Below are 17,860 nucleotides of genomic sequence, written 5' to 3' on the forward strand. Positions count from 1 at the left end.
GTGTACTTTAATTTGAAACTCTAGATCTCAACTAGGAAGCTAATTATTATTTTTTTTTTCATTTCATACCTGTAATTCAGAACGCATAAAATAAGATCAAGTTTGTTCCTTCAGCCATCCTGAAAAGAAGAGTCCGAGTACCACAAGTGTAGTTCTCCGTTCAGGCCACATGGTGGCAGCAGTTGATCCAAACTGAATTCCAGCTTTTTTTCTCTCCCCCTCCCAACGAGCGGAAGCAATTATTGAGAATAAAATACGAAGCCATCATGCTGTATTATTGTGAAAAGGAATGAAGCTGCATAACTAGCAGGTCGATACTGACGAGTGTTTTATTAGTAACACAGACATGGAGACAGAGCCGATAAGAAGCCGCTGTGAGCTTTGACGAAACTGACATTGTTCAGAAGGCATTTTTAAGATGGAGGGTCTTACAGCTGAACCCATACAATCTGGGGTGGAAACAGAACAGGGAAGGTTGTAAAACAAAGAATCTGCAACAAATAAAAAAAAAGAAAAAAAAGTGGGAAGTAAGGGGGTTAAGTGCAATTTCCTATTAGGTAAATCCAGGATGGCATTAAATGAGAGAGCAAAACATCTTTTATGGAGAATTCATTCTTATCATTTATCATGGTGGCAGAAAACAATCATATATGGAAAAGCGGCACGGCAGTCCACATATCATTAACAAACCATTTGTTTTTCTTACGATGTTTAAGTCTTATTTCACCGAGTCCCATGAGGAGCTTTGGGGGGCAAAGAGTGATGATCCTGACAGGAAGTGGGAGGAAAAGATCTGTGCAGGAAAAAAGAAAAAAAAGGCCTGCGGATGCTTTATGTCAAGCAAACTCCACCAAATTGCAATGTCAGTAAATCCACTATTGTTGGGCAGACGAAAATAGTACCTTTAGAAATGAATGAATCAATATCTGTGGACAATGTTGGTCTAAAGAAAAAGCAACAATGAAAAGTTTATTTTTCTACGCTACCCCCTTGATTTGCACCGAGAAGGTAAGATGAGGCGGCTGCTGAAGTGCAGTGATGATGGCGGTAGAGGAGAAGAAGAAATAATGACGTAGAATCGTCTTTGTTGCTTCGCTGATCCGCTTCTTTATCTCCAGTCTTCCAAAAAAGTTTAAAAAGGACTAACAAGCTCCAACTCACTTACACAGCTCCCCTCCGTATTCATACAGTCAGTATCAGGAGCTATAAGGCAGAGAGGCTCCATTTTGTTTTAGAAAAAAAATAATAAAGATTTAAGGAGGAAAAAAAAAAAAAAAACCCAGCCGGCTCCCTCTCCCTCCCCACTAGTTCTTGGGTTCTGGTGATCCCGTACTGTTCATCCCGAGTTAGGCGCTCACCCCAGCCTCTCCCATCTCCTCCAGGATCCGTCTGGGAGGGCCGGTGGGTCGTCAGAGAGGGAAAGGAGGGCAGGATGGAGACCGGCGGAGAGGAAGAGGCTGCTCGACAAGCAACATGCCTCCCCGTTCGGCCAATCACCAGAGCCGGTGCTGGTGGAGGTTTCGACTGAGGACGGAACGAACGTCAGCGGTGAACCTGCGACAAACGGAGAGACGGGAGTGACATGGGCAAGAGGTTACGATAGGTGTCTTAGAGAAATTGTAGTTTTTTTAGAGAAAATATTAACTTGGAAACTACTCTGCTTTGTTCATGCATCGACAAATATTAGCTGGAGGATTTATGAATGCTAATGCACCTTTGATTAGCAGTAAGTCGAGCACTGATCAACATATTCGATTCCTTGATGATGGCATTTGACAGAATGTATTGTTTGTTTCATAGTTGCTGACTGTATGATATTTTTATTATGAATAGCACTTTGAACTGCCTTGTTGCTGAAATGTGATAAACAAATAAACCTGACTTAACCCTGACTATCTTCAGCCCGACTCCATCCTCTTCTCTTCTTCCATCTCAGGCAAATCTTTTTTTAATTTCTACGGGTAATAATATTTATGAAACAAGAGTTCAGCTCCATTCTTTGTAGAATTACCTTTCACTGGGGGTGAACACAGCTGCAGGTTTGTCTCTATCAGCTTTGCACCTTGAGAGACTAAACTTTTTGCTCATTCACATTTGCAAAAACTTAGTTGTGCTAGGTGTAAGGCATCAATTTTAAAGCTTTTCATTTCAAAGATCGGCTATTCTACCACAAGACTTCACTTCCATCTAAATCCTGCCAATGCAGCTGACTGTACTCATGGCTGCTATCCTTAAGACGAACCTCCGTCTTCCCACTTCTCTGGCTTGTTGTAAAGTTTCAAATAAACACCTTGTGGCTTTCTGGCAATAATGATCATCTTTGGTCCAATTTTTCAACAAAACGACAGATTTGAACCAACTTTACCATCTGCTTCTTCGAATAATGCTCTCCTTGCCGTTCCTGTCACTTTAGGAAGACTGCAATATTGTTTTACATCCTAACCCTGGTGGTTTAAACTTCGGCTCCTGATGAAAAATATCTCATTCCGTTTTTATTCTCCGGTCTTAAACACCAACTGTCTGTATTACTTGGATTAAAATGGGATGGTTCAAAATGTCTGCTTTTTAGGTGAACTTTGTTACCTTAGTGCATCCAGCATAGGCAGCAAGTTTAGAAGAGCTGTGTCACTAGGGTCGCTGAACCAGGACTTAATGGGTATTGCATTGTCTGTAGGGCAGAAAGCAGCCAGTCAGTCGAGACAGAGGAAAGGACGTTTCACTTCATCATTTCAAACAGGCATACCACTGTGTTCAGTCAGACACAAATGCAATTAACGAAATATGAAGTTTGTAATGCATGTTAAAAAAAAAGTGCCTCGACTACCAAACTCGAATTATTCACTCTTATCTGCAGTCTGATGGAAAAACAAAAATAGATCTGCTTGAATTATAAAGGATCAAGGCATTGTCAAATCAGAGGAGACAAACTCAACCAACGGTGGCACTGATATGCATTATGTATTAATCTTAAAATATGTGACGGCGTTCTGCTAAAGCTGATTTCAACAACATTGGTACATTAACTCATCGAGATAATTTTATAGTTGTTTAAAGACACGAGATTTGATGTAGAAACTTTCTAAAGTTTCTAAGTGTAAAACTTGAACGAGCCTGCTGCTTATAGCCAATAGCCATTAAATTAATTCTGTTTTTTTATGTAAACATCATAGACTTGTGACATGATGATTGATTCAGTCACTACCTCCTCTGGCAGCTGGAAGCTGCATCAGCAACATGTTTACAAAGCAGCCGACCGGCCCAGCTAATTAACAAGACAACATCTGAAGACTGTTACTTTATATTAATGTTCTGATCAGAAATACTTGAAAACAATCATTATATTGAGAACAGATACTCAAGGTTATCGTATCACTTTTATATTCTTAATAATAGTTGTGTAACTTGTTGTTTCTGTGTGTATTAACACAATTTTCGTCATAAATGTTTGATCGGACCGTGGGAATCTCACACTGGCCCATTTATAAAGTTTCAACCTTGAAAGATGCTACAGAAAAGCAAACAGGGAGCTCATTCAGGTCACCATGGAGACCCCATCCTAATCACACAGCAGGTGATGTTTTGTTTGCAACATCACCAAGTCAGAGGACACTACAATAACCAGTCAGCTCTGCTTCTGCTTATTTTTCCACCGTGTGTCCTGCTGTTCCTTTTGTCGAGTTTTAGCTCAGGCTGCTTCCTTTTTCTCTTCAGCCTCTGACGGCCGCTGCAAAAAGGTTCAGGTCTGTGGTTCTAAAACTGCGGTATGTGGACCACATAATTCATCCCACCAGCTTTCCTGGTGGTGCTAAGAAAGCTTCACAGAAAGACGTGTGACGCAAAGCTAGGCAGCAGAGATGACCAAGAGGTGAGAGGTTTCACCACATCGTGACCTGAGCTCCAGACGGAAACCACTTGAAAAGGTTGTGCAAGAATATTTTAAGAAGCCCTCTTGAAACTGAAGTGGCTGAGTTTGAGACAAGAGTCAGAGGCTTCGACTGCAGCAGCAACTAAAAATTTGTTTAGTTATCAGTTATTCTGATGATGGATAAACAATTGGCACATTTGCAGATTTTTTTTTTTACTTAACAGCTTAGGCCAGTGGTTCTTAACCTGGGTTCGATTGAACCCCAGGGGTTCGATGAGTCGGTCTCAGGGGTTCGGCGGAGCCTCTGCCGCAGAGGTAAAGACACACTTGTGTAAAGTCGTGATGACGCCCCGCTTTGCCATCACTTGCTSCAGAGGATCACTTTACATTGCTTAGCCAATCAGAGCTGTGAAGGAGCACTGATTAAAGGAGTTCCACTCTCAGCATGGATTTGAACTTTTGTCTTTAATTACTTCAGCAAAGCTCCCAGTTTTTACCAAATTCTATAGTCTAAATCTGCTCCTTAGTCGCATCTTTTCGGGGTTGGTACTGCCTCTAGTGGTGTGGGGGTGGTTACACAGCTAATTTAATTACATTACTAAATCAGAATACCGCAAAGTATTTTGTGTGTCGGAGGGAATAAGAAGGGTTCGGTGAATGCGCATATGAAACTGGGGGGTTCGATACCTCAAAGAAGGTTAAGAACCACTGGCTTAGGCCTTTTTTTTAAATATTAGAAACATTAAAATATCAAAATAAATAAATAGTTCATTTCCTTTAATCAATAAAAAAATTACATTTTATAACCTGAAATGCAACAGCAGCATTTTCTAATGTTTGCTTTATTATTTGAAGCAAAGAAAGCATCTACAGCTAAATAAAAACAAGCATCTTTGACTATATTCACCAATATTCTGCCTGACTTTTCTCAATCTTCATACAGTTTTGGTTTTATATGTAGACTAGACTCTTAAAAAAGACTAGCAAAAGGTGCTTAATAGGATATTTCTTTATTTAATGTTTTTTTTATTGAATATGAAGCTAAATCTATGCGACTCGAGGAGTTCTGGGTAGAGCATATTTACAGACATAGAATGTTTTTTCACCATGTATACATGTAAAAATGTATACATTTTTCATATAGTTTTGGCTTAGCTACTGCTCTGACTGTGTTGTTCTTTCAGAAAATAACCTTTTTTAAGTCAAAAATCTAGTTAACGGTTAATCAAGTACTAAATTAGTTGACAATTATAAAAAAACAAAACAATTCATCCCATTAAAAATTGATTGCTTCAGCCCCAATGAGACCTAGTAAGAACAAAAGACACTAACCATATGAAAATAGGATTAAAATAATTTAAAACTTGTATTGTGTTATTAGGAGGCAGAAGAGGGACCAATATACTGTTCAGTTTGTTAACGTACATAATGGAGTTAAAACTGGCTGAGGAAACTCATAATCCATTTCTAATGCTTTTAATCTACAACTATTTGATATAAGGTCATCATGTTTGGATGACCGCTATGTTTAAAAACAGAGACATCTTTTTGCAAATGTTCTCACAACATATTATCTATAACAATCAACATTTGAAATCAATCTGAATGTATTATATAGTAAGTCTTACCTGGATGGCTTCGATAAGCACCAGGCGAGTTATCCAGGATAACAATACTGGACAGGTCATCATGTACTACCGACAGGTCTTTAATATAACTACCTAAATCCAATGTACAATGCTGGGAGAGGAAAAAATAAAAAGACATAATGAAAGAGTGACTAAATGAAAATGCCTGATTTAACAAACACACACACACAACGCTGAGCAGTACCTGTCTGTAGTATCTGCGTTTCAGGATGTTCCTATTGTTGTCCAGCTTGTCTGCAACTGCTGAGCCGTAGATCTCCATGCTGGCTGTGAAAACCACCAGCTCATACCACTGGCTCACCTGTGCACACACATCGTTCAGGGCACACAACAGCGGACGAGTTGGAGTCATCAGGGGCACGCATGCAAAGCAAATATTAGCTTATAACTTCAAGAGGAACAGAAAGGAAACCCGAGCAGAGCAGAGCATGTTTGTGGGTTTCCACCGCTAAAGGTTACAGTAGAGCTGACTGACACTCACCACTTCTAAAAAGAAGTCAACGTGCGGCCTTTTATGTACAAAGAATCTGACTGGATGCTTGTCTATGACGACCTGCGCGGAGAAGCAAACACACACACAGAGAGGCAGGTCAGTCGGGGAAGACAGGATTCAGACCCAGTCGTGTGTGTTATTTGTGCGACAGTCGGCCATTTACTTTGAGGATAAAGTCTGGCGGCGTGCCAGGTCTCACTGTGGGCCGCAAGACGCCGTCGTGATGAGAGTGGATCAGCGTCTCGTCCAGGTCCAGAACCAGGATCTTCCGCTTTACAGCATCTAGGATTTACAGAACAATAAGGATTGGTGTGATGCTTATACACAGATATGACGTCACAGTTTGAAATCTTGGAAATTTTGATGTTGAACTGGAAATAAAGCATTAAAAAACAACAACAATAAAACCATTTTCAGATTGTTTTCATGTTTGGTCCACTTTTACAGTCACCTATTGGAACTTTACAGTCAAATTTCTGACAGTGGTTGTGATTTTATGTTTTCAAATAACCAAATTATGGTAAATAAAATAAAAATGCAAAACAAGAGAAAGGGCATCATAACATAGACAAAACTTTTTTCTGATTATTTAGTAACATCTATAATTTTTCATAAAATATGAACACTGCTTTAGGGCACTATTGCACACATTTTTGCATCTGCAGTAAAATTTATATTATTTGAAATAAAAAGTTTATGAGATGCTTTACTTTATCTCATTCACATACATATCTGGCATGTAGAAAGATGATCTTGAGTCTCCATATTTTATAAGCTGCCAAGATGTGTTTAAACCCCTGCCTGCAAAACCAGTTTATCTTTTACTGCAGCAGCATAATTGTACACTGTAAGCTTTGGAGATTTTCCTATTACAGCTTTGGGCAAGTTTAGGAGAATGGAGCTTTTCTTGTTTCCTGACATTTCAAGGGTTTAGGGTTAGGGTAGGGTTGTTTCTGTTTAGTGTGGGATAATCCAACAGCAACTAAAGATAACCAAGTTTTCTTAATACTTATCTTTATCAGGGGTGCTAAGAAATGCAGAAACAAAGCAGTGCATAAAAACAGAGCCAACAAAAAGAAAAAGAAAATATTTAACTGCAAAAACCATTGATGTTTGTCTATCTATGTTGTTATAAAAACAACTCCTCAGGAAATTCTCAGGCTCAGCCTTTATAAACGGCCTCTTTCAATAGAAAATGTAGTCACGTGGTTTGGCTATTTCTGGATCTTGTACTTATCTTCAACGTGTTACAGTCAAGCAACAGTTTTGCAAATGGCTCTAAATACTCCAATATCTTCTAATCACCAACCAGATTTCTACATTAGTTGCTCTGTCTGTATTTAGACCCAAAAAGTCTGTCTTTAAACACAAATAATTATACATATTAGCTCAGAATATTAAGTGTGTGTAACTGTTTTTGTAATAAATGTTGTTTTTTTTGTTTGTTTGTTTTATGATGTGGACCCCAGGAAGAGTAGCCATTGTTACGGCATTGGCTAATCGGGATCCAAATAAGCAAGCAAACAAATATGAAAAAAAAAAAAGATCCGAAAAGGAATGGGCCAGAAATCCAGCAGTAATTATGAGAAGCTTCTGGAAGGAAACTCAAACTCATTATTTAAGGTGAAGTAATTTTTCCAACCCCAACTTTTCTGGAACAGGAAATGTTTGGTCCGACTGAATGACAGTGAGAAAAAAAGGTTGTTTTTTTATGTAGCGTATGTAAATATCTTGTTACAACTGTGCATCTTCAGACAAACAGCAAAACATAAAAAAATAAAAAAAAAACTAATTTTCATCAATAAAAAAAGGTGAATCCACCTAAAAAATACATTAAAAAATAGTATCTGGAAGAATCTGTGACCATTCACCTTGGCAGCTTACTTAAAACTTACATTAACCATTAGTGACCAGAAGGGTCAAAAGGACATTTTTCTTTGTTGTTTGCAATTAGAAATGATGTGTTATTTATTTCTTAATTTAAAAAAAAAACTAATTCAGAACAATGCTACCTGCTGATTGAAAGACCCTTATGAATGCTGCTTCACCTGGACATGTGGTTGTGAAAACCGGACCACAAGCTGACCAGTTAGTGAAAATGAACCATCAAGCCTGTCCAGACTGGACCTGAATATTTCCAGCAGAGGTCGGAGCAGTGAGAGAGAATCTGAACAGAAACCTAATCCTTCCTCTTGGCCCAGTGTGACTGAAAGGCCTCTCGTCCAGAGCACACCTACACCTCTTCCATTTGCATCCCTTCTCCATTTCCTCAACTCAAACATGGTGGAACAGCAGAAGGTTATCCTAAAGTGGCTGAGCAGTGTAATTAACAGGTTTACAGTCTGATAGAGGATCTTGTCCAGTTAAAATAAAATGTGACCACCACTATATGCTTTTGCATAAAGGCAGTTCAGCTTTCCTCTGCCTGTACGTTTAGAGCTGAGCAACAAAAAGACATTTTCTGATTATGTACTGTAAACAAAATTATTCTAGGCGCTCAACATGTTTCCCTCTGAGCTGAGAAGGTAGAGTCACTTTTACTTTCTATGGTGGACATGAAGGAAAATACATCAAAGCATCTGAAGAAGAAACAGCATGGAGGAATAAACTCCAAGCTAAAATAAAGGGATGATCACACAGCTTGAGGTGAGGAAGTGGTGCGTGCTGAACTTCTTTTCTGCACAATCACTTCCTTCTCGACAAACTGGTTTAACTTCCTAACTTTCCACAGTAGAAATGTGTTGTGATTGGCAGTCCGGACAAAAACAGCAGCACAAAACATTCCGCCATCTGAAGGGTTTCGCAGACGCCCAATATGATTTAGCAGAGACAGAGAGAGAGAGAGGGTTTCTTGAAAGAAGAACAGTGTGTACTCACTGAGTCTGTTTCTGGAGATAGGCGACAGGGGCAAAATGTCGTATCGCACCGTCTGATACTGGATTATCTGAAAACGAACCAGGCAAATGAGACAGTCAGTTCTCAGCAGAGCAGAACACCGGGAACAAAAAACACAGCACAGGATGTACAAAACAGTGAGGCATGGTGAGGTAACTAAGACAAATAATAAATACATCAATCGAAGACTCAGACTTTTACATCGGCCCCCTGCTGTAAGCAGACTGTGCCAGTCTGCTGTAAGCAAACTGTGCCAGACTACTGATCTCCTGTTCAGTAATCTGGAACAGACTAATTTGTGATCCATAGTTGAAGCATAGTGAAGGATCTGTGATGCTGGGGGACTTTTTATCTACCTAAAGCCTGGGGAACCTAGTTAGATTCCATGGCTCAATGAACTCTGAAACATTTTAGATGGAAATGTGGCGGCCCCTGACAGAGAGGGGGGCACTACATCAACAGGGTAATGACCAAAAGCTTCAAGCCAAACATAAAAACCGTTTTTGACCTGGTCATCTCAGTTCACAGAACTAAATCTTCTAGAAAGCCTGTGGGGTGAGACGACCCAGGAGCCTAGATGATCTAATGGGACTGCGCAATGGGCAGAGATCTGCCATCTCTTTATGCTGCCATCTTGTTAAATATGACCAAAGACCAAAAACCATTCAAGTGGCAAAAGAAAAGAAGACTATAGGGGACATCAAAAGCAGGTGCTACGCTACTGCTAGAGCTGCAGGATATGAAAACGAAAAAGAACTATTGCTGAATGCTGCCATGATGATTATGATTGACCTACATTACTCTGACCTTTCTTTTGCTTTCTCACAATGTTCCCACCCCTTTGAGTTTTACCATCTAGGCCACTATAAATATACAGGAGGTGTGAATTCAGAGTTGAACCAACAGACCATATATAAACTACCTGCATGCTGACATTTGATGCACAGCACTTAGAATATCACATCCTAACAAATATTGCATTCAAATACTATTTGCAATTGCAACGCTGCACACTTTGATAATGCGATGCCCATTAGAGTTAGAGATACATGTACATAGTTGGTGCTACCTTCGAAAAGATGAATGCTCTTTAAAAGGATTAAATTATGTGTTTTCCAGGCCATTTTATAGCACAATTAAGTAACTATGTTAAGTACAAAACATGACTTGCAAGAAATCTGACTTTGTGAGTTGACTCTTGAAATTGGCCTGTTTCTTTAAGAAGCTTCTGCTCTTCATCACAACAATGCTTCACTATTTTAGGACTGAGCTTCAGCTGAGCTCATCATGGGAACTACTTCTCACTCCGCCACGTCTAAGAACAGCTGTAAATGGCATGAAGGAGGAGCATTGCTGAAGCTTCTTAAAGAACCAGAGACCCAATTTCAAGGCGTTGAATTGTCAAGTCAAATTTTATTGGAGTTTTGATTGAGATATACTGTATATACAGAGTGTTTATGACTGAAGGTGACAGTTGATTGTGCCTTAAAGTGGCACTATGCAAACGGAAAATACACAATACTGAGTCTTCAAACTAAGTTACAGAAATATACACAGCCAGCTCAAACAGGTGGACGTTTACTACAACAATAATAATCTGAAAAATATCACACAACGCTAAAAGAGAAAAGAGATTTGACTCTGATAAAGCTGTCCAATATATGGACTTAATTTTGATACCAAAAATTTATGACGATTACAATTAATCCACATTATCCTGACATTATATAAAATAATGGCTCATGTTATACTTCAGGTTAAGGCATTTAAGAGTGCATCCATCTTTCCACGTATACAACATTACTGATATGCAGAGCATGAGTACATGACAGTTGTATTATCCAACCAAATATTGCACCCAAACTTTTGTTTGCTATTGGAATACTGCATGCATGCAGTAATATTGTGATTTAATATACCGTGCAGCTCCAGTTCCTGAAGAAAGTAGCAGAAGTAGTTTAAAAAACTAGGAGCTCAAATGAAGAAATGGTTATCACCCACTATGACCTGGGAGCAGTTAACAGGACTCTTTGTTCAGAGTCAGGGGGGTTTATACTGGGTCAATACGTCTGATCAATTAAGAGAGAAGGTCATTCAGGAATATAAAGGTAAGAAGAAAGAGTTTTAAAATCAATACAGACCCCAACAAGGAGCCTTTTTCCCTCTCCTTTAGTGTGAGTAACAAGTCCAGCTCCAACTGGAGGCAGCTGAAGACAAGCCTGCTACAGCAAAGTAGCTCTTTAAAAATATTTTTTAAAAAGGAATGGCCTTTTTGTTTTTAAAAGGAGTCATCTTAACGAACCCCCAGTGTTTTGGTTCAGAGGCAGCAGAACAGGGCAGAATAATAAAACTCAATACAGTAATTGAGCATGTTCTGTCCTCCCTGTGTGGCTTTGCTGCTCGGCTCCGGCGAGGATCCTTCAGAGCGCCACTCCTGCACCAGGGGGCTCTGCTCTTTTCCTCACACGGCTATTTTTATCCCCTCAGCTGTCGGCGAGCGTCAGCGGAGCATGGGGGCTTGCACAGAGAAGAAGACTTGCCGGGTGACTGAGTGAGCAGCTTGGTACCGTAGCAGAGGATGGGAGGGGGCGGAGGGGGTTTGCCTGGCAGAGTTGACTCAGGAGGGGGAAGCCTGCAGCTGCTGAGCGCCACAGGGAAGCCTCACCCACATCTTTCTGCACTTAAAGCAGAATCCAACTGGAGCCTACAGATCCAGGAGAATTCCCATACCAGCAGGAAAAAAAAAGCTAAAAACTTTACACATTGTCACCATTCTAAAATAATGGCCCATGTTATTCTTTTGCTAAAATCATCTTTTGGCAATAAATGACTCAGGGCCATTGTTTTAAGAAGGTGAAGTAATCTTGATGTGATTAATCTTAGTATGATTAAAAATAAGTTGATTAATGAGGGTTAATGAAATTTAAACCCTCACAAACCCTCAAACTGTCAGCAGGGTTCCCCCCAGTGTTTTATAAGCCTGGCGGGCCACCAGGCTTTAGCATTGCTTATTTATTTAAGTCTTTTTAGAATGTTTGCATTTTTTAAGATTTTATAGTTGGTGTTCAGGTATTAGTATTTCAATAACACGTAATTATCAAGTGATATTTTCAAAGTTCCTGTCAACTTTAAACATTTTTTAACTCAAAAACACGACGGACTGCTGGATGAACAACTGACCCAACCACCGGGCTTATCAAGTTTTCTGGGGTAAACCTTGTGTCTGTATTGTTGGGATTGTTACCATTTTATCATTTTCTTCCGTTTGCTCAATAAAAGTCTCAATAAATATGAATTCATTTGAAAATATGATAAAAAGCAGCTACTGGATGCACTTCAGTGACAAAAATCAAGCTTCATTTTATGATAGGCATCCTAAAGATTCGGATTACAAATGGTTGTGTTTTTCAAAAGCAGTATTTTATGGGGATTTGTCACGCTGTAACTGCCACATGGTGACCTAAAAATAATTATTGTTACTATAAAATATCAATCAAATTTTAAGTCCATATCGCCCTCCCCTCAGGTGACTATTTATTCTCAATCTTTACAATTATCTATTGATTCTGCATGCAGCCGTAACAAGAATACATCTATACAATACAATAACTGTCAACAAAATTATCATCTAAAATGAAACCAAAATGTGTTTTCCAACCATTCAGTCATTTTTGTCTTGACTGAAGTGATTATTTTATCGACATCCTGCAGGTATAACATTAGCGTCCTAATCTGGACTATTTTTAAATGATTGGTATCAGGAATCTCAAAGAAAATTCAGTTCTTAATACCTTTGTAAAGATCTACCGTCTGTGTTCATCTCAGCCACGGCTCCGGCGGGGCGTCCAAACACATTTCACCAATTTAAAAACAACATGTTGCTCTTCATGCTTTGCTCATCAGTTTAGATATTTCCAGCATTCCAGAAGAGGTACACAAAGCAGCTGAAACACTACTTATTTAGTTGTATAGCATTCAGAACAAAATGTCTTTGATTACTATCAAAGAAAACAGATACTGCAGAATCCTAAATGTCTGTTGAGTGAGAGAAAAATCACAATATTGCTGCAAATTATGAAATACCCATGGAAGATGTGTTATTTAACTGGCAGTATCAAATTAATAAAAACAAAAAGAAAAAACCTAATCGGGACATCCAGAAATTAAAAATTTGCTTTCAAGAACTACTTGATATCTTAAAAAAAAAAAAAAATCTAATTTCTTAATTTAAATGAAAATGAGAGGAAATCAACAGGGTGAATTTGCATAATCAATTAATTATCCAAATTATAAGGACACTACTTTATTAAAATTACTTAAACGTTCAGAGTTTTGGCAGGGTTAGCCCTCTGTTTTTGAATTGTTGCCATATTTGGCTGCACACCTGTAATCCTGCAAGATGATAATCGAGCCGTTATGCAACACTGATGTGAGTAAGACTGGTAAACAATCATCTTGTCATTTGTTGACGGTACAGTGGAGTAGTGCGAGTTGGATTATAACCAGCCGCCTGTGTTCTTAATCCAATAAGGACACACATTTTCAGATCAGGTCCGCGTTCACAAATTGAGGGAGTAAAAAAAAACAAAAAAACCCCCCAAACATAAACAGGTTTTTAAACATTTTAAATTCACTTAAATCATCCAGGCAAATATGCCACACTAACCGCCTAAAGCGTCCTGGATGCGGACGGTGTTCCTCTGGACCGCAGGCTGTAAACAACAGAGCTAAACTGTGAGTTAAAATGAGAGGAAACAGAAGGGGGAGAACAGTGCGCTCTCTGTGCCAACATAATCCCTCTCAGTTCAGCTGGAGCATGGACTCAACTCCTCACTCTCACCCTGCAAGTGTTGCCGCTTCACAATGAACTGCAGCGAGACGATTACGACACGCGGGACGCACCTCCAGGCTTTGTTGGGCTCGATACGCTCCCCGCTCCAGCTGAAGTCCGCTCGCGTTTCAGCGCCTACGCAGGCCCGCCTGCGACTCGGCAAACACCTGGGAGTAACATCTAAGTTACGGAGCAGGTGGCTTAGATTGTGTCGTACGTCATGTTTGTTTGTTTTTTGGAAGAGATCGGAGGCGAAGCTGAAACTTTCTTTAAATCTAACATTTGTTCTCCCGAGGCGGTCGTGACTTTGCGCCTCAGCTGGACGAATAAGTCGATAATGCAGAGACGATATGAAAAAACAATCAGCTAATCAACGTTATGATTAACTGATAGATTAATGTGCAACAACTCCATGATAATTTTAGACAATTTATTGCAAAAATGGATGTAAAAATGTTAGTTACTCTTCAAGGGAAATAAAACATCCTTTCTCTCAAAGGGTCCCAATGTAGATACTAGATGTTTAGTTGGACTTAGTGAGCTTTAATACTTTCAATAAATTCCTGATTAGCTTTTTAAATCATCTTACAAGAGTTGCATTAAAAGATAAAACCAAATATATGAATGAAGAAATCAGAATTGGAAAAATGTCCCTAATTTTTCTTCCTGTTTCAATTCAGGAAGAAAAACAAATTAACTAAGAACTTCCACAATTTTCAGACCATAAATGCATCAAAGAAGAGTATTTCCTTTAATGAACCTTTTCGGGGTTAAGAATTGGTTTATGCTTTGATACATAAATGGGTATAGTCTGGCAATTCCTTTATTCTCTGCTGGATTAAAAACTCTCGACTTCATCAGAAAAAAAATTGCAGCACGGTTTTCTCTTATGTGTTACAGTTGCAAAGAAAGAAAAAAATAGAACAGGTCAAATTAAGAATTGTTAAAGAAAATATGTATGGGCAACAAAAAGTTTGCTCTGCATCTTGGTTGCTTGCCTTCTTACAGTTGGTGCTTTTATTACTACTTTAACAAGAATTGGCTCATATTTGCAATAAAAAGATGCGCTATTCTTTTAGTTTTTAAACCGGTTTATTGCATCTATCCCTTAATTGTTAATTTACTGTTTGGAGGATTTTACGTGACTAAACCAGAGTGACTTTGAGGTATATTTAGGTGTTGTGCTGCTTAACTGAGAAATGGAAATGCACCGATCAGGTTTTTTCCCCGATCGATATCAATATCCGTTTTTCTTTTAAGAAGCATGCCGTACTTTCACTGCAAGTATAATAAATGCTTATGAAAATATTCTTTAAAGCAAGAATAAGAAGGTAAACATTAGATAAGCAATAATCTGTGTTTCCTGGCACATGCTGATTTTCTTTGTGGTCTGGCCTGCTATTGATAGATTCCAACATTTTTGTCTTTAAGAACTTGATTTGATAAAAAAATAAAATATAAATATGTTCCAGAATCAGCGTAGTAGTTTTAAATCAAACTGGAAGTGAATGAATAACATTTGACCCATTAATGTTAATGACTTGATTACTAATATTTTTAATCAACTCAACAATACAAATCGAAGCGCGTGTTTCCGGATGATGTTTTACCAAATCAAAAAGCGGGGGGCGTTCTTCCTCTTGATGCATTTATTAATAGAATCAAATATTCCGAATTTTCAGTGTCTAGCCTACAGATCAATGACCAGAAACATTTTTTTAGGGGGAAAATTGACCAAAAGTCTGTTTGAAAGGAACATCAAATCTGATGGCGATCGTAGCTTGAAAGGGACGATTTGCAACAAAACGAACATGACTATTATTTAGAATAATTTATCAGACTGAATTTTATGTAATTGTGAGGCATCTGGAGTGTTTTCTTGTTCATAGACTCTCTCTGCTTTCGAAAACAGCAACACATATGTCCAAATTGAGATTTGTTTTCTTGCACTTAACTTGTGACTCTTAACAGCAAATCTAAGCCCTCCCTATCTATTGTAAACATTGACTCTGCAATGAGCAGCCAACATACAGCTAAGGCTGTATAATAATCCTATTTGATTCTTTCTTTTTAAAGCATTTGGAAACAGAAACTTGAAATTACTGTCAAATGCTCCCTTTTTACTGTACGTAATGAACGGTAAGTGCAGCTGTAAATCAGCATGCAGTTTAAAAGGGCTTTGTGCACTTTGGCATCCTGTGTAACATCTTACATAACTCCCAGGTTGTAAAATATGTTTACACCTCTTCACCCATGACTCAGAAACACCCCGAGCGACATCTGTGCAAAAAGTAATTACCTTATTAAATAAATTTAATGTGGTAAAAAATGATTTTAGACTATAAGACAGAACAAGTCATCTGAGGGTGCAAATATTTGTAAGTACGGACCAGGAGGAAATGTGTCAGTGCAGATGGGTGTTTTTCAGACCTACAGTCTCAGCAGCCCACTCGTTTTCAAAGCTGTGCTCACCGTTCGGAGGTGCTTCCTGAGGATGTACATGATGAAGCCCCATATTCTGGACGTGACACCGAGGAAAGTGCGGATGCCGAGTAGACACTGCCGGGTTTTCAGCATGTTCATGAGCTCCCAAAGACCCCCACAGCGGGTCTGCTTCAAGTCTCGAAAGGAATATTAAAGCACGCCGGTTTGGCGAAGTTGCTCTTGTAAATACAGAGGCGACTTTTAACGTGCTGCTCAGGCAGGGAAAATCCGCCTAAACCAGCAGCTCCTACTGACAAGAGGCTGGGCTCTTCTTCACACTTGTGGCACGGCTAGCTTTACATACAGAGCATTATGACAGGAACACACAGCCGCGTTGAAAGGGAAAGAAGCCGCCTCACGTCGCCTGCTGCTGCTGTATGAACCACAGCACAAACCACCGTTAGCTGATAGCCGAGAAGCTACCGCTAGCTCGACGGGGTGACCACCTTGAAACCGAGGATAAAAATACCCCCCAAAAGCCGTGAAGCCGCTCGCTGACATGCACCGGTACGACGCGGCTTCGCTCTGTGCGGCATCCGAAGAGAGGCGCTTGAGTAAAAGTTCCCCCGAAGTCCAGCCGGTGGGCTTAAAATCAGTTTGTAGTCCACTGGTAGTCCGGAATGAAGCTGCGAGCCGCCATCGCCGCCTTGCCGTCACTTCCGCGAGGAGCTAGGCGCGGCGACGCGCATCGCGTCCACGTGGAAAGAAAACATACCGACGTGGACGAGCGAGTGCGTCGAACCATTAAAGTTATCAAAGATTAACCTGATATATCGCCGCTTTTTAACAGCTTACCTTTCTTATGTCAGCGGCATCAGAGCAGACTTAAACACGTTAGAGAATTTTATAAAAGTGACGTCGCTTAAAATTTACCTGACACCGACAGAAGCCTAGTTTAGTTGTCCCACCACTGTGATTTAAATGATAAAGCAATAAAATATTATAAGCTGCCTCCAGTGTCGTCTGTTTTATATTGGCCTTTACTAAAAATATTCAGCAGGGAATTGAGCCTACCGTCTTTCAAAAATATTTCGTGTTTTTGAAAAATGTAAACTACTTTTGATTTTTAGATAACTGTAATTAATAAAACCTATTAATTTAACATGATCCTAAATTAATTTCCTTTTTATATTTTTTTAGTTTGGCTATATATTGGTTTATGAAAAAAATACTTCATTGTCATATAAAACATTTATACAAGTTATTTCAATTAAATGTCATTTGTTTACCAATTAAAACCGCAAGATTTTGTTTTAAATGTTATTTGTGCACACAAATCTGGTGTTTACAGTGAAAAAAAATGTTCCAAGAAAGTTGAGTGGAAGGAAGAAAGCTATTTCTGCCAATGACCTTTGGAAGGAGAGGAGGTTCATTTTCTAGCAGGGCAACAATCCTATCCATATAGTGAGCTATGATGCAGTTGTTAAGATCAAAGCGTATTCATGGGTTGAAGTGACCTAGTGGAAGCCAAGTCTTAAAAACAATTGAGAATATTTGAGAAGCCTTGAAAATGTATGTCCACAAAGGTTTACCATTCAGTCTGACTGAGCTTGAGCTGTTTGCAAAAAATAGAGATTTCAATATACAACTGTTAAAGCTGGTACAGACGTACGCTAAAAGACGTGCAGCTGTAAAGGTTTCTT

The 17,860-nt window shown here is 39.2% G+C and overlaps 1 protein-coding gene across 1 annotated transcript; it reads right to left on the reverse strand.

Annotated features, from left to right (window-relative positions):
• Window positions 1-311: 311 nt before the first annotated feature.
• Window positions 312-16,904, reverse strand: ctdnep1a (CTD nuclear envelope phosphatase 1a). Its single transcript, XM_008435406.2, has 8 exons — window positions 16,206-16,904; window positions 8,885-8,951; window positions 6,171-6,289; window positions 5,996-6,067; window positions 5,699-5,815; window positions 5,494-5,605; window positions 2,584-2,668; window positions 312-1,554 (listed from the first exon to the last, which is right to left on the reverse strand). The coding sequence occupies exons 1-8, from the start codon at window positions 16,314-16,316 to the stop codon at window positions 1,494-1,496; spliced, it is 744 nt and encodes a 247-aa protein (XP_008433628.1). The 5' UTR covers window positions 16,317-16,904; the 3' UTR covers window positions 312-1,493.
• Between the last annotated feature and the right edge of the window lie 956 nt (window positions 16,905-17,860).

The sequence above is a fragment of the Poecilia reticulata genome, linkage group LG18 (assembly GCF_000633615.1).
Source record: "Poecilia reticulata strain Guanapo linkage group LG18, Guppy_female_1.0+MT, whole genome shotgun sequence".
In the NCBI taxonomy this organism is placed as follows: domain Eukaryota; kingdom Metazoa; phylum Chordata; class Actinopteri; order Cyprinodontiformes; family Poeciliidae; genus Poecilia; species Poecilia reticulata.

Coding starts and splice junctions, on each gene's coding strand:
- ctdnep1a (XM_008435406.2), bottom strand. CDS start 16,316: ATGAACATGCTGAAAACCCGGCAGTGTCTACTCGGCATCCGCACTTTC. Junction 5,606..5,698: donor AACGCAGATACTACAGACAG/GTACTGCTCAGC, acceptor TTCCTCTCCCAG/CATTGTACATTGGATTTAGG. Junction 1,555..2,583: donor CCTATGCTGGATGCACTAAG/GTAACAAAGTTC, acceptor CGTTTGTCGCAG/GTTCACCGCTGACGTTCGTT.